Genomic DNA, 13,419 nt, shown 5'->3' with positions numbered 1-13,419 from the left:
ATGATTTGTGGTATTGATTTATATTGATTATGTATTTTGTGGTATTTTGCGGTTTTTTATATTTTGATTTGATTCTGTGAACCGCCCTGAGACCTCCAGTTATAGGGAAGTATATGAATTCAATAAATAAGAATAAAAATATTAGCATGCACATTTTTCTTGAAGTATTTATGATTTGCATTTCCATTTTTAATAAGAATGCTCAAGGTGATGTATGTTTGAAATAATACATTGCTATAAACTGTTCAGTGTCCAGAATGCCTTACATCACAATTCCATCCTCTCAACATGCAATACAATGATCCTGTGAGGCTGGCTGTTAATCTTCCTATTTTTTAAGTGGGTAACTGAAGTTGAGGCAGCAACCCCCAGAACTAACCAGTGAGCCCTGAGCTGAGTGGGGCTGGCCAGAACTTCTTCAGGGCATTGGAAACTTAAGGTCTGTTACCTGTCTGGCCTTCTGATATGTTTGGCAGATTTAATGCCGATCAGATGAATCCATACAAACTTATATGAGCCCTACATGTGTTGGGATAGATTTTTACAGGCTACACTGTTACACACACACTCCCGCCCTGGGTGACTTCTGTACCCTTCCTATATTTTCTGCCTGTATAATTTGGGTTCCATCCTTCAGCGTCTTCTCTTTGAAGAGGAAGCAAGGAAAGGAGGGTGACTAAATGAAATGGAGATGACAGATTTGGAGCAACAGTTCCCAGCGATGCTACTAGTTAGGAGGAGTATGGGACTCTGCGCACTATGCACTGTGCTTTTTCATGTACTGTAGTCAGCATTAGGAACTTGCTGCCAGAGGGAGCAGTGCCAAGGATTTAGTATTGGTCTAAAAGAGCAGGCATCGTTATGAAAGAGGGTCTGTGGCAGTAATAGTAGGGCTTAGTGGTTTGAGCGAGTCTGGTGTACACTACAAAAGTAGGGATTTGATTTAGGGTTTTGGATGGGGCAGTAGTCATCTTAAAATTACAATAGGATGCTGCCCTCAGTCCTTGTAGCCCAGTGTTGTCTACACGCTCACTGCCAGCAGCTTTCTCTGGTTCCAAAAGGGCCTCTTTTCCCCACACTCCCTGGAGATGCTAGGGGGCCACACTGGGCTCTTGAAAGCATAGCCTGTGTTCTGCCACTGAGCTGTGGACTTTCTCCCAGTGACCATTCAATCAATCAATCGGTCATTTTATTCGTATGCTACCTTTCCAAAGTTAAATCCATGCTTAAGGTGGCTTTCAACATACAAAAAATTACATAGCTACAGACATAGATAAATAGTAACAAACAATAAACATGACATCAAAAATACACAACCAAATTGGAACAATGGTCACATAAATCATAAGATCCAAAATGAAGTTACAGAACATTAACACCAGTGACTCCCTGTGCAACAAACCCTCTCAAACAACACCGCAGCCCAAGAGTGTTCTGCAGCCTCAGCTTTTTGTAGCTGGAGTCCATCAGGGCTCCACCTGCCTAGGCCTGGTGGGAAAAGCCCTGCAGGACAGGGAGCAGGTCTTCCAGGACTTGAATCAAGATACAGAATCCTGGACAAAATCTTGTTGCGTGGGGAACAAGGCAAAAATAGGGTGCTTCTCCCCACCCTCACCCTTGCTCTGCCTTTGGGAAGGAGGTGTGGGGCTCTGGCAAGGTCCTAGAGCTCTCCCACCTCCTTCCCAAAGCTTAGCGCCTCACTTATCCAGCTTTGGGAAGGCAGTGCAAGGGCAGGCGAAGGGGGTTCCTATGTTGCTGAGGGCTGCCAGAAAGGCCTTGAGGGCTGCCCATTGGACTACCCTGTTCTGTACTATCCTGAGTAAGAATGGCGGCATTTCTAACTCTCTGGGAGTATTTGGGAGCTGTTGCTAGTTAGCCCTGTATGTTGTCTGCTTTCTCCACAGCCACTGCAAAGGATAGACAATGAGGTGGAGCTCCGGGGTGAACAGCACTCTATCGGAGGCTTCTCCTATTCTCCTTCCCACCATACTCCTGCACTGTCTCCCTCCGTGCCACTACATTACCTTCCACACACCCATGACCCACTGCACCAGGAACTGCCCTTTGGCGTGGTGAGTGTTCTGGGATCATAGCAATGAGGCCTCAAGCACTGGACCCCCTGAGGGGGAAAGGGCCTCTTAAAGAGGGTCCTTCGTTTGCTCAGGAATAATGGGACTCTGTGCTTTAGCAGGGTTGACCATCTGACGACCCTTTGTACACCGTGAGGTGCAAAATGAGTGACCAGGGGTCAGGGTCTTTCTCCAGAGTTGGCTAGCCCTTTTCAGTAGCCTCTGTAGGTGGGTAGGTGCCCTTTCACGAAAGGATGACTCTTCACAGTTTGGGAGCTTTCCTTTTGCTTTTGCAGCTCTTAACTCCCCCACTCGTGTAGGAAATACTTGTGCATGTGTGTGCCGTTGTTCCGTGGGGATACAGACAACCTGTATAAGGTGGCTTTGAAGATCTGCAGTGATTGATAATGTTTCATGCTGCAGAATTCATCCTTTCTTGGTGCAGAATGTTTCTGTTTTCCTAGCTGCAGATTTTTATTTGTGTCCTGTTTGGTATGGGGAATATACTGCCTAGGGATTAGTCAGCACCATCTCAGTACGCATCAAACTGACTCACCTCCCGGTGTTTCCAACAGCCATATCCACACATGATGCCCCGGCGACTGAACACCCAGCGATACAGATTGCAGCAGCCACTGCCGCCTCCGCCCCCACCGCCGCCTCCGTACTACCCAAGCTTCCTGCCATACTTCCTGTGAGTATCCATGGATCAAACAGAGGGAGGAAGTGCTGCATGAGGAAGGAACCTCCCCTTTGCTGCTGGGGTCTAGGGCTGAGGGCCTTGCCTTTCTTTCAGCGTGGCCCCTTGGTGGGAATATGGACTTGCCTCCTTTTCCTACCCATGTACTCAGTCGAAACGCAAGGTTGGTTTCTGCCTTGGTTTGTGTGCCTGTGCGATTTTCTGCTCCTGTTGACTACTCCCCTCTGCCTTTGAACTTCAGATCAATGCTTCCTGTGTCACCGACAGCTGTGGGGCCTACAATAAGTTTGGACTTGGATGTGGATGATGTGGAGATGGAAAACTATGAGGTGGGTTGGCCTCCCTCTCCCCAGGGGGCATTGGAATGGCGGGAAGGCTCTAGAGCAGCTGGTTAGTGGTGCCCTCAGTGCTTGGTGGAACTTGGCTTAGCCAGCTCTCTCAGGAAGATGGTAGGGTTTGTTGTGTGATGGGGTCAAGTGGCAGCAGTGCTAGGAGAAGGAACCGTCCTGTGGTGAATGTACTGCTGAAAGAGCGGGTTTTGGGGTGTAGGAGGAAGCCTGATTGGAGCCCAGAAGGAAGCTGATCAGCTGTGTATGTATGTTTTTTATTTTCCACTAGGCATTACTGAACCTGGCCGAGAGGCTAGGAGAGGCCAAACCCCGGGGACTCACCAAAGCAGACATCGAACACCTTCCGTCCTACCGCTTCAACCCAGAAAGCCATCAGTCGGAGCAAACCTTGTAAGTGTTGGGAGAGAGGTCCTCCAGTGAAGTCCTGGATGGGGAATAAAAGGCAGCACAGCTGAATTTGGAAGGAATTGGGATAGCGGGCATGAGTGTTTCAGTTCTCATGTGTGTGTGTGTGTGTGTAAAAGAGAGAGGGGGTTGATGATGGTGGTGTAACTAGTACTAGATACACAGGATTTAGAGCACAGGTGGTCATTGCCACTTTATGTGAGTGGCAGCAGGGAGTCCTGGCTGTCTCCTGCTCTTATTGCAGGGACCCAATCTTTAGTTGTCCATTTCCTACCAGTTAGGGAGTTTCCTTCGGCATCATTTTGCAAACTGTTGTAAGTCTCTCCGAGCAATGCAACTGCAGTGAAAGGGTGGAACATAAACAAATCTAGGGTGATACCTGACTAAGTCATAGTATGAGTGGATCCACTGGAAGAAGTGGACTTCAGCCTATTGATTTCCGTTGGGCTGCTCTGAGTATGACTTAGTGGGATGTCACATTAATAAATAAAATAATTCATGTTGACTCTCCGATGGAACATACAGTGAAGCGAGAAATAAATAGCTTGAGTTGTAAGCCTGTTGTTGATCTACGCTTGCCCCCTTTTTTTATTATTTAACCTTAAAATGTGTTGTGGGGAGGGGGTTGCACTCACCCTTTTTTCTTTCTTTTCTTTCTTGATATATGTACAGACTTCCAAACCAAATCCAACTCATGAGCAACGGGTTCTTCCTGTTTCCAGTACAAGCGAGCTGTGCAGAGGCTGATTGACTGGTCCTTGTGACCTTCCTGTCTATTCTTTTTATTTCATTATATCCCACCTTTCTCATAGTGCAGGACCCAGGGCAGCTCACAATATGCATTAAAAAAAGAATAACAGCCAATAAAACACCTCAGTCGGTTATAAATCATATTTAGAAAGTTACCATATCAAAAACACCGAATCGAAACAACTTAAAACAATTTAAAAACACAAGAGGAGAAGAATATATACAATCCTGATTTGCAAGTATTGCTTTGACCTTCTGCTAATCAAAGGCCCCTTTCATTCAGAGTGGTCTTCGAAGTATGAAAAAATAATAGATTGGTGTGGTGGTGGTGGTGGTGGGGGGTTAATAAAAAAGGGACCAATTAAATATTTAAATGAATAACCATGAGAAATGCCTGAGAGTAGGAAAGACTATTCAAAAACCCCAACCCCTGCTCAAAGCATAGGGGTGGGGAGGTCTTGGCTAAAATCTGCACTGATTGTGGTTGCTCATTGGGGCAAGACACTTTGAGCATATTAGACCGATCCTGGCCCAACAGCACTGGCTGTCAATTAGTTTCCCAATTCAAAGTGTTGGTTCTGACCTATAAAGCCTTAAATGGCTCAGGACTGCAGTATTTCAAGGACCGGCTCTACCCATATGAACTGCTCCAGACTCTGCAATCATAATCTGAGGCTCTTTCTCATGTGCTTCCCCCACAAGAGGCCCAGAGGGTAGCAACACAAGAACAGGCCTTTTCTGCAGTGGCTCCCTGTCTGTGAAATTCTCTCCCCAGGGAACTCTCATGGTGCCTTCATTACACATCTTTAGGTGCTGGGTGAACATGTTTCTCTTCAGCCAAGCGTTTGGCTGTTCTATGGCTTTCTACATGTGTTTGTAGAAGGAAGGTTATTGGTTTGTTTTTATTTTATTATGCATTTTGTTTTTTTTTCTGTTGGGATATTTGGATGAAGGGCGGCATGTTGTTGTTGTTTAGTCGTGTCCAACTCTTTGTGACCCCATGGACCAGAGCACGCCAGGCACTCCTGTCTTCCACTGCCTCCCACAGTTTGGTCAAACTCATGCTGGTAGCTTCGAGAACACTGTCCAACCATCTCCTCCTCTGTCGTCCCCTTCTCCTTGTGCCCTCCATCTTTCCCAATGTCAGAGTCTTTTCCAGGGATTCTTCTCATGAGGTGGCCAAAGTATTGGAGCCTCAGCTGTCCTTTCAGTGAGCACTCAGGGCTGATTTCCTTAAGAATGGATACGTTTGATCTTCTTGCAGTCCATGGGACTCTCAAGAGTCTCCTCCAGCACCATAATTCAAAAGCATCAATTCTTCGGCGATCAGCCTTCTTTATGGTCCAGCTCTCACTTCCATACATCACTACTGGGAAAACTATAGCTTTAACTATACGGACCTTTGTTGGCAGGGTGATGACTCTTCTTTTTAAGATGCTGTCTAGGTTTGTCATTGCTTTTCTCCCAAGAAGGCGTCTTTTAATTTCGTGACCGCTGTCACCATCTGCAGTGATCATGGAACCCAAGAAAGTAAAATCTCTCACTGCCTCCATTTCTTCCCCTTCTATTTGCCAGGAGGTGATGGGACCAGTGACTGTGATCTTAGTTTTTTTGATGTTGAGCTTCAGACCATATTTTGCGCTCTCCTCTTTCACCCTCAATAAAAGGTTCTTTAATTCCTCCTCAGTTTCTGCCATCAAGGTTGTTTCATCAGCATATCTGAGGTTGTTGATATTTCTTCCGGCAATCTTAATTCTGATTTGGGATTCATCAAGTCCAGCCTTTCACATGATGAATTCTGCATATAAGTTAAATAAGCAGGGAAACAATATACAGCCTTGTTGTACTCCTTTCCCAATTTTGAACCAATCAGTTGTTCCATATCCAGTTCTAACTGTAGCTTCCTGTCCCACATAGAGATTTCTCAGGATGAGGTGATCAGGCACTCCCATTTCTTTCAGAACTTGCCATAGTTTGCTGTGGTCAACACAGTCAAATACTTTTGTGTAGTCAATGAAGCAGAAGAAGATGTTTTTCTGGAACTTGAAGGGTGGTATACTACTACTCATAATAATATGCAGCTGAAGGTGAGGAGGAACTGAACTCTCACCCAGTCACTGGTGTTTTTTTGCATTTTTTTAAGTCTGCTTTTGAAGGGGCAGTACATCTGTCCACCTTTAGGATTAGAAGGGCTTCTTGAGGAGTGAGTTCAGATTGTACCCGAGCAGATCGGTGAATTGTCAGTGGAAGACAACAACCCTTACTGATATGTACAATCGAGTTGAGCTGTGAAATCCTTTTCCTAGCATGATCATGTAGTGTCACCTGGAAGTATGTATTGGGCACCTAAATAAGATTCTGCTGGAAACAGTGGGAGACACTACTCCCAAAGAGTGGGAGGTCTGAAGCTCAGCGGCAGAGCCTCTACTTCCTAGACAGATGGTCATGGGTCCTCAGCATCTCCAGGTGGGTCTGAGAGAGAATCCTGCCTGAAACCCTGGACAGCATCTGCCCATCACTGTAGATCTGACTCGGCATGAGGCAACTTCCTATGGGCCTGCAGAGAATCTTGCCTCTGTGTGGGGAAACTGGACCATGTGGTGCTTGAAGACAGTGGATAGCTATTGGTGTGCTGCTCCTTTGTCGTTCTTCTGACACTTCACTGACTGGGTCCTTCTCCCTCCCTTCCCCAGGTGTGTTGTGTGCTTCAGCGACTTCGAAGTCAGGCAGCTGCTGCGAGTTCTGCCCTGCAACCACGAGTTCCACGCTAAGTGCATCGACAAATGGTTAAAGGTAACATCTGCTGCTCTTGCTTTATCACTGGGGAACCATTGCATTAAGAGATTATTCTGTCCGGGATGCTGCGGCTTAATCGGCAAGGAGCATATTCGGAAGTGCATAATCATCAAGTGGGGGGCGGGCATACAGGGGGGAACGGGCCTCTGTGCAAGCGATCTGAGAGATCCAGAGCTTTGGAATCAGCTTTGACAGCACTCTCTACTGGCTGTTGATTGCAACTGCACCGTGAAGGGGAAGGGGACTCGTGCGGGATGGATCTAGGGACTTTGCAGGAGCGGCAGGGCTCTTCCTGGCCATGGAAATCTCCCCTGCAGTTCTGGGGAAGTTTTGCACCCCTCTGGAGCAGTTTTTCCGGAGGACATGCAGAGGGAAGAGTGACTTGGAAAAAGTCACCTCCGCCCCCTTCTGTCAGCAGGAGTGAAATCTGGGATTCAACCACTGCTTCTAATCTCCACTCAACATTGTGGGTAAATTGCAGGCAAATCCTTTAAGTAGAGACTCTGGCTTTTATTATGTGCAAATGCAATGACTGTTCAATGATTTTTGTGCACCTGTAAGGCGACTCAGAATCCTAATTTAAATACAGGAGTGGGGAAAATCCTTAATAATAATAATAATAATAATCACCCCACGCATCTGGCTGGGTTGCCCCAGCCACTCTGAGCGGCTTCCAAGCTCATATAAAAACATAATAAAGCATCAAACACTTAAAACCTCCTGATACAGGGCTGCCTTCAGAAGTCTTCTGAAAGTTGTATAGTTATCTCCTTGACTTCTGACGGGAGGATGTTCCAGAGGGTGGGTGCCACTTCCGAGAAGTCCCTCTGCCTGGTTCTCTGTAACTTCACTTCTCATAGTGAGGGAACTGCCAGAAGGCCCTCAGAGCTGGACCTTGGTGTCCAGGCTGAATGATGGGGGTGAAGACGCTCCTTCAGGTATGCAGTGCCTTAAACTTAAGAAAAGGTCTAGTGGATCAGACAGTGGGTCCTTTGAGTTTAGCATTCTGTTTCCAGCAGTGGTCTGCCAGATACCCCTAGAAAGCCCTCAAATGGGGTGCAAAAGAAAGTGCCTTTTTCCCCCTTTCCCTTAGTATTCAGAGGCATGCCTAGAGATTCTGTTGAACCATCACACGCAATTAGCCATTGATATACTTATTTTCCATTAATTTTGTCCCGTGCCCTTTTGAAGTCACCTAGGCCACAGCCACATCTTGTGGCTGCGCAATTCTGTAAATTTCACTTGTTAACTTCTCACCTTTTGCAGCCTTATGAGGCCCTTTTTGAGAAAGTGACCAAAATGATGCATAGTATTCCAAATGTGGCCATACCACTGCCATTACTTGACTTGACTTATATTGAATCTCATTCATAATTTTATTGGGAGTTTGTGGGTTTCCACCATCTTAAATAATCTGTTGTCAACTACAAACTTGGCCCTTTTATTTCTCAGCTGAGTCCAGATTATTCATGAACAAATTAAGTAACATTGGTCTCAGTTCAAATCCTAGGAGCACTCCATATCTTGTCTCTGTTTTGCAACCTTCTTGTTTATTCCTGCTGTCAGCCTCCTGCTTTTTACCTAGCTTCTGATCCAAAGGAAATTATGTCGGAAGGAAAGGATTGGACTGGAGGGCTTCTGGAAGAGGAGGTTCGCTCTTAACTACCTTGTTCCCCTAGAGCAGGGGTGGAGAACCTCAGATTTGTGGGACCAAATTCAGCCAACCAGCCCTCATGATTCCCCCTTTGACCACGCCCTCTCCCCAAGCCATGCCTCTCGCCAGCTTTTTTCCCAACCAGGTGCTTTTTGCCTGGTTAGAATGCATCCTTGCATTAGGATAATGCCTCTTGTCACCCTGGATGGAGAGATCTGTGTAGGAACACCTGAGTTTTGGAAGGCCAGAATGTAGCCTGCTGTACAAAGGTGAGAATTGCATCTGTTGCTCTGGCCACTTTTGCCTTTGGCTCGGCCCACGGCTGGCATGTGGCCCTTGGAAGGATGCTCATGAAGGCATGTGGTCCGTGGGGCCCAAAAAGGTTCTCCACCTGTGTCTGAGATAGAGCCCAGTTTCTTGTCCTTGTCCAGTGCTGGTTGATACCTTGAGACGTCCATTCCTTCATTCATTAGATGTTCATCCTGTAGTTTAGGAGAGAGTGTCAAACCTACAACGAGCAACAGGTCTCAGATAAATGGATACAGGCTGCTGCTGCTGATTCTTAAGCGGAAACGTTTCCTAGTGGGTGTGGTTGACCTTAAAGCCACATCCCTCTTTCCTGATTCTGCCCTTGGTCATTGCAGGCAAACCGCACATGCCCAATCTGCCGGGCAGATGCCTCAGAAGTGCACCGGGAGGCTGAGTGAGGCTCGTCAACGCACTGCTGCACAAATTCACTCCAGGATACGGACCTTGGCCCAGGGGCTTGGCCCAGCCTGTACACTTAAGCCTCTGGGGACTCTCCTGGGATGTGGTGAGAATATAAGCAATGTATGACACCCCCCTACCCTTACCCCTCCGTGGCATGGACTGGGCCTGGTGGCAGAGCCAGCTCCGCGGTGTCACGCTTCGCTAGGGGGAGGCCTCCCCATGTGCTCCGCACTCCAAAGAGACTCCATCCTTGCGCCATTTTACTCTCCAGGTGATCTTGCATTCCTTTCGTTTTGGTTCTCCTTTCCTTGTTTGGGTTTTGTTGTGGCTGTCTGACCCAGGTATTTTTAGTCCCCCTCCCACCCCCACTTCTGGCGCCACCAGATCGGGGCCTTCAGAAGCAGAGCAGCTCAAAGATAGGGGAGGAAGTGCCTGCTTCAATCCCACCCCCCAACCACATGCCCCCCAAAGCATAGTGTTGTCGCGTGGCAGGCAGTGGAAGTGGTTGGTTGCAGCACTGATGAGGGGGGGCCCAAAGCCTTCCTTGGAACCATTTGGGGTTGCCCACACACAAATCATGGCCCAGGGCTGCCTCTTCTGGCTTTTCCTTACACACACAGACCCCATCTTGCCCTTCCTACATGCCGGAGATGCTGGACGGCATTCAGGGCTCCGTAGCAGGGTGGTGGTGGTGGAGCGAAACAGGCCTGCGCAAGGCCCAGCAATATCCCATCCCACTCAGCTCCCCTTCTCATTGCAGAGGGGCGTGTGGAGACCCATTTCCCCCTCAAAAGACGTGGAGGAAAGCATGAGTTGAGTGAGTGAGAATCCTCGTGGTGAAGCAGCTGGCTCTGCTTCATACATTTGTAAGGTGGAGGCTCTCTTCGCGAGGCCTGTCTTCAGAATCATGTTCTCTAGCTAGAGCTGACAATTACTTCTCTTCCCTTCTGTACCTCAGTTGTTTTCCTTGGGGTCCCCTTTCTTTCTCAGCACCCATCTCCATGAAATCCACCCCCCCCCTCCAAAAAATAAAAATAAAAATCAGGTTCGTGCCACTGTTTCCCCCATATCTCAGGGGAGGGCACGTGTGTCTCTTTGCCTGCCTCTCTCCCTGTTTTCCTTCTTCAGGGAAGAGGGAGATGCTCAGCCGACTGAAGCAGAAGCCTTTAGTCCCACTGTAAATCCTGCCTGCTTTTCTGTGCTGACCCCAGGCTAAGCCCCTGAAAGCTGCCGGGGCCGCTGCGAAGCTCTCTGCAGTAGGATCCTGGGCAGTGAGCAGATGGGGAATTATTTATTCATCTTGTTGTTGTCTACCCTTGCACTAGCTATCATGGAGAAAAGCCCATCTGGCGAAAACCGCTCCTCCCTCCAAGATGCACTGCTGCATCAGCTTTATTTCCTTTCTGCGTAGGACCAGGCAGACGTTTCCATTCCCTTTTCCACTCGCTCGACCATTTCTCCTCCTCCTTCCCCCTTCCCCCCCTTCCGGGGTCCCCAAGTGAAGTTTGGCCCTCCTACTGCCACCCCCAACGGAGTGTTGTTTTTCCCCCGCCTGGCCTGATGCTTGTGCTGTGGGTCAGGCACTGTGGGGTGGGCTGTTTCGCCATGACGAGCATACATGCGAGTTGTGTGCCTTCCTGTCTCTCTGTGCGTGTGCGTGTGTTGCGTGCACACACACACACACACACACACACACACTAATCCTACCTAAAAAAAAGCACCTGCTGGTTTGAAGCAAGAAAGCAACCGACCTGCCACCCTGTTACAGAAACCTGTGATCGTTTTAAAAAATATTATATTAAAAAAAATAAAAAGTTGTTTTGCATGATTATACCATGGAGCCGAGAGAGAGAGAGAAGCCCTCGCCATGTAGTTGGTTTGTGTTCGGAAGCCTGGCAAGAAGGACTCGGAGAGGACGATGAAACCTAATGTAAATGTTCACAAATTATGCATGCATGTTATGACCAGCTTGGAACTTGGTATTGGCTAACTCTCTAGCCAGCTGTGGGGGTGATGGGGTGGGGGGGTTAAAGAGGGAGTTCTTTGTGCTCAGCTGATTACTGCCATGCACTGTACTGCACATGTCCGCAACGCCTCACAAGGACCGTCAACGCTTTTCAGGGCATTTCTCCCTCCCCTTCCCCCCTACCCCACCCCCTCCAGATTAGAGATGGGTTTGAAACCTGGTTGGGCCAGGAGGAGGCAGCTGTGGGAGGGGGGGCACATACAGGACTGAACCTCGAGGTAGGCTTGCAAGGGTCAGTGTTGGCCGGCGGCGGGGGGAGCGGTTTTGTTAGGTGCATCTTCTCTTTCACGGTGCTGCAGAGGTGGGTGAAGTTGCACCCGCTGACATGCTCCTTGCTCTGCCATCGCCCCCTTTCCTCTCTGCATCTTTTCCCGGCACATGAACCTTGTCTCTGTGTCAGCTAGTGGGATGTGTCTGGCAAGTGTGGCTCCGTCAGAATTCAACTTCCTCCACCGTCCACAAGGTGGAGCTCTCTTTCCCCCCTGCATATTCTTCATCTTCTCCCCAGCTGGGTTCATTGATTCCTGCTGCCTTTAATTGTCAGCTTATACCAACCCCCTTTTGGAATGGATGGCAGCAGATGAGAGCGGGCCATGCTTTTCCTGCTCATCCAGCATCCCTGGCCTACTGGAGCCTCTTCCCACAAAACTACCCCCCCCCCAAATTCCCATTCTCCCAGCCACACAAATGCCGGAGGGGCACTCATGAGCGGAGCGGGTGGAACAAACCATGGGCCCATTACTCAGATTGGTCTGGGCCAGCCTTGGAGCAGTGTTTGTGAAGGAAAGCTAGATTCTTCCAACCTGGCTCTTTTCTGTGGGGTGTTCCGAGCTCAGGTGGTGGCTGGAGAGGGGAAGTAGCCTCTCTTAAAACAGTGGGCAGGAGCAGTCTAGCTGTCTGCGTTGTTGTTGTTTTCCTGAGCCCACTGGCTCTCAGCAATACTTACCTCTGAAGCAGGGGAAAGTTTTTTTAGGTGTAGCTGGGGCCACCAGGCCTTTTGCCATTGGTGCTTACAGCTAATCTCTCCCCCCCACCCCGACCCCAGATGCTGGGGTTCTTGAGCCACTTGAATTCAGGAAGTCCCCTGGGGAGCTAGGAGGTTGGGGACCTGAGAACCTGCTTTTGTTTTGTCTTGTGGACCTTTTATTCCGTTACCAGTCCAGGGATGATCTTCAAAGTCCTGCAGAAAGACGCCGAGCCACACAGACAGGATGTAGCAAGGTGCTTTTTCTGCTTAACTACAGCTGGGTAGCAATCTCTTGTTTTGGCAGGAGCAACTAGATCAGTCAGTTAGAAACCTGTTGAGCTCTGGGCAGGCCGGAGCTTTCTTTTTAATCACCCGAATTTGTGATGAATTGAATGTTTTTTTAAGTCCCCACCTGGCTCAGCCCCTTGTTTGCACTTTGGCTGATAATGCAGGTTAAAACGGCAAAGTCATTTGGATCAGGTCAAATAATTTAAATCTCTTCCTTCTCAGCCCACTTTTCCAGAGGGTTAGAACAGCCACAGTCGGACATCTAAGCCAGGTCTCGGCCCATGCGCCTGCGTGCGCGCACACAAAGGAATGGGCCACTTGCCATATAAACTGCACAGACACCAGCAGCCCCTTTTGAGTACCTGTCCTTCTGTGACCACTCAGTTCTCCCCTCTCCCTCACATGTCAAGCCAGTGCCTTGTGTCAGACCCACCTCCTCCGCTCTCCGCCCCAGCCCCAGCCTTTCTCGTTTCACAGCTTTTTTAAAGAAGGAAAAACAATAACAACTTATTTCATGCGACACAAATAACCAAAGGTCTTTACTGTATATAAAAACCACAGGTGTTTCTATATTTATAGCCAATCAGAATAGTGCCGGTGCCCATCTGTTTTAAAAACGCTCTCTTCTCCTCCCCCCCTGCTATCTCGGGGTTTTTTCCCCCCACGCCCCCCAGAAAGATGACTTGGGGTTGGGGAGGGTAGA

At 48.5% G+C, this 13,419-nt stretch overlaps 2 protein-coding genes across 4 annotated transcripts in view; both read left to right on the top strand.

The window, feature by feature from the left end:
• RNF44 (ring finger protein 44) overlaps positions 1-11,719 on the top strand; it is a 57,350-nt gene extending 45,631 nt beyond the window's left edge. For 2 of the 3 annotated variants that reach the window (XM_081850241.1, XM_081850242.1), the window contains exons 6-11: positions 1,905-2,072; positions 2,645-2,763; positions 3,011-3,098; positions 3,388-3,509; positions 6,968-7,067; positions 9,369-9,803. In XM_081850241.1, coding sequence (XP_081706367.1) covers positions 1,905-2,072; positions 2,645-2,763; positions 3,011-3,098; positions 3,388-3,509; positions 6,968-7,067; positions 9,369-9,431 — 660 coding nt within the window. In that variant the 3' untranslated portion in view covers positions 9,432-9,803. Of the gene's footprint in view, positions 1-1,904; positions 2,073-2,644; positions 2,764-3,010; positions 3,099-3,387; positions 3,510-6,967; positions 7,068-9,368; positions 9,804-10,760 lie in introns of those variants that run through there. The other variant, XR_014153439.1, reaches the window with a different exon arrangement.
• The window catches only part of KIAA1191, a 263,656-nt gene that overhangs the window by 173,594 nt on the left and 76,643 nt on the right, over positions 1-13,419 (top strand). The gene's annotated exons all lie outside the window — the stretch shown is intronic.

This window comes from Podarcis erhardii, assembly GCF_964252035.2.
Source record: "Podarcis erhardii genome assembly, chromosome: 2".
Lineage (NCBI taxonomy): Eukaryota > Metazoa > Chordata > Lepidosauria > Squamata > Lacertidae > Podarcis > Podarcis erhardii.
This window is presented reverse-complemented; position numbering and strand designations above follow the sequence as displayed.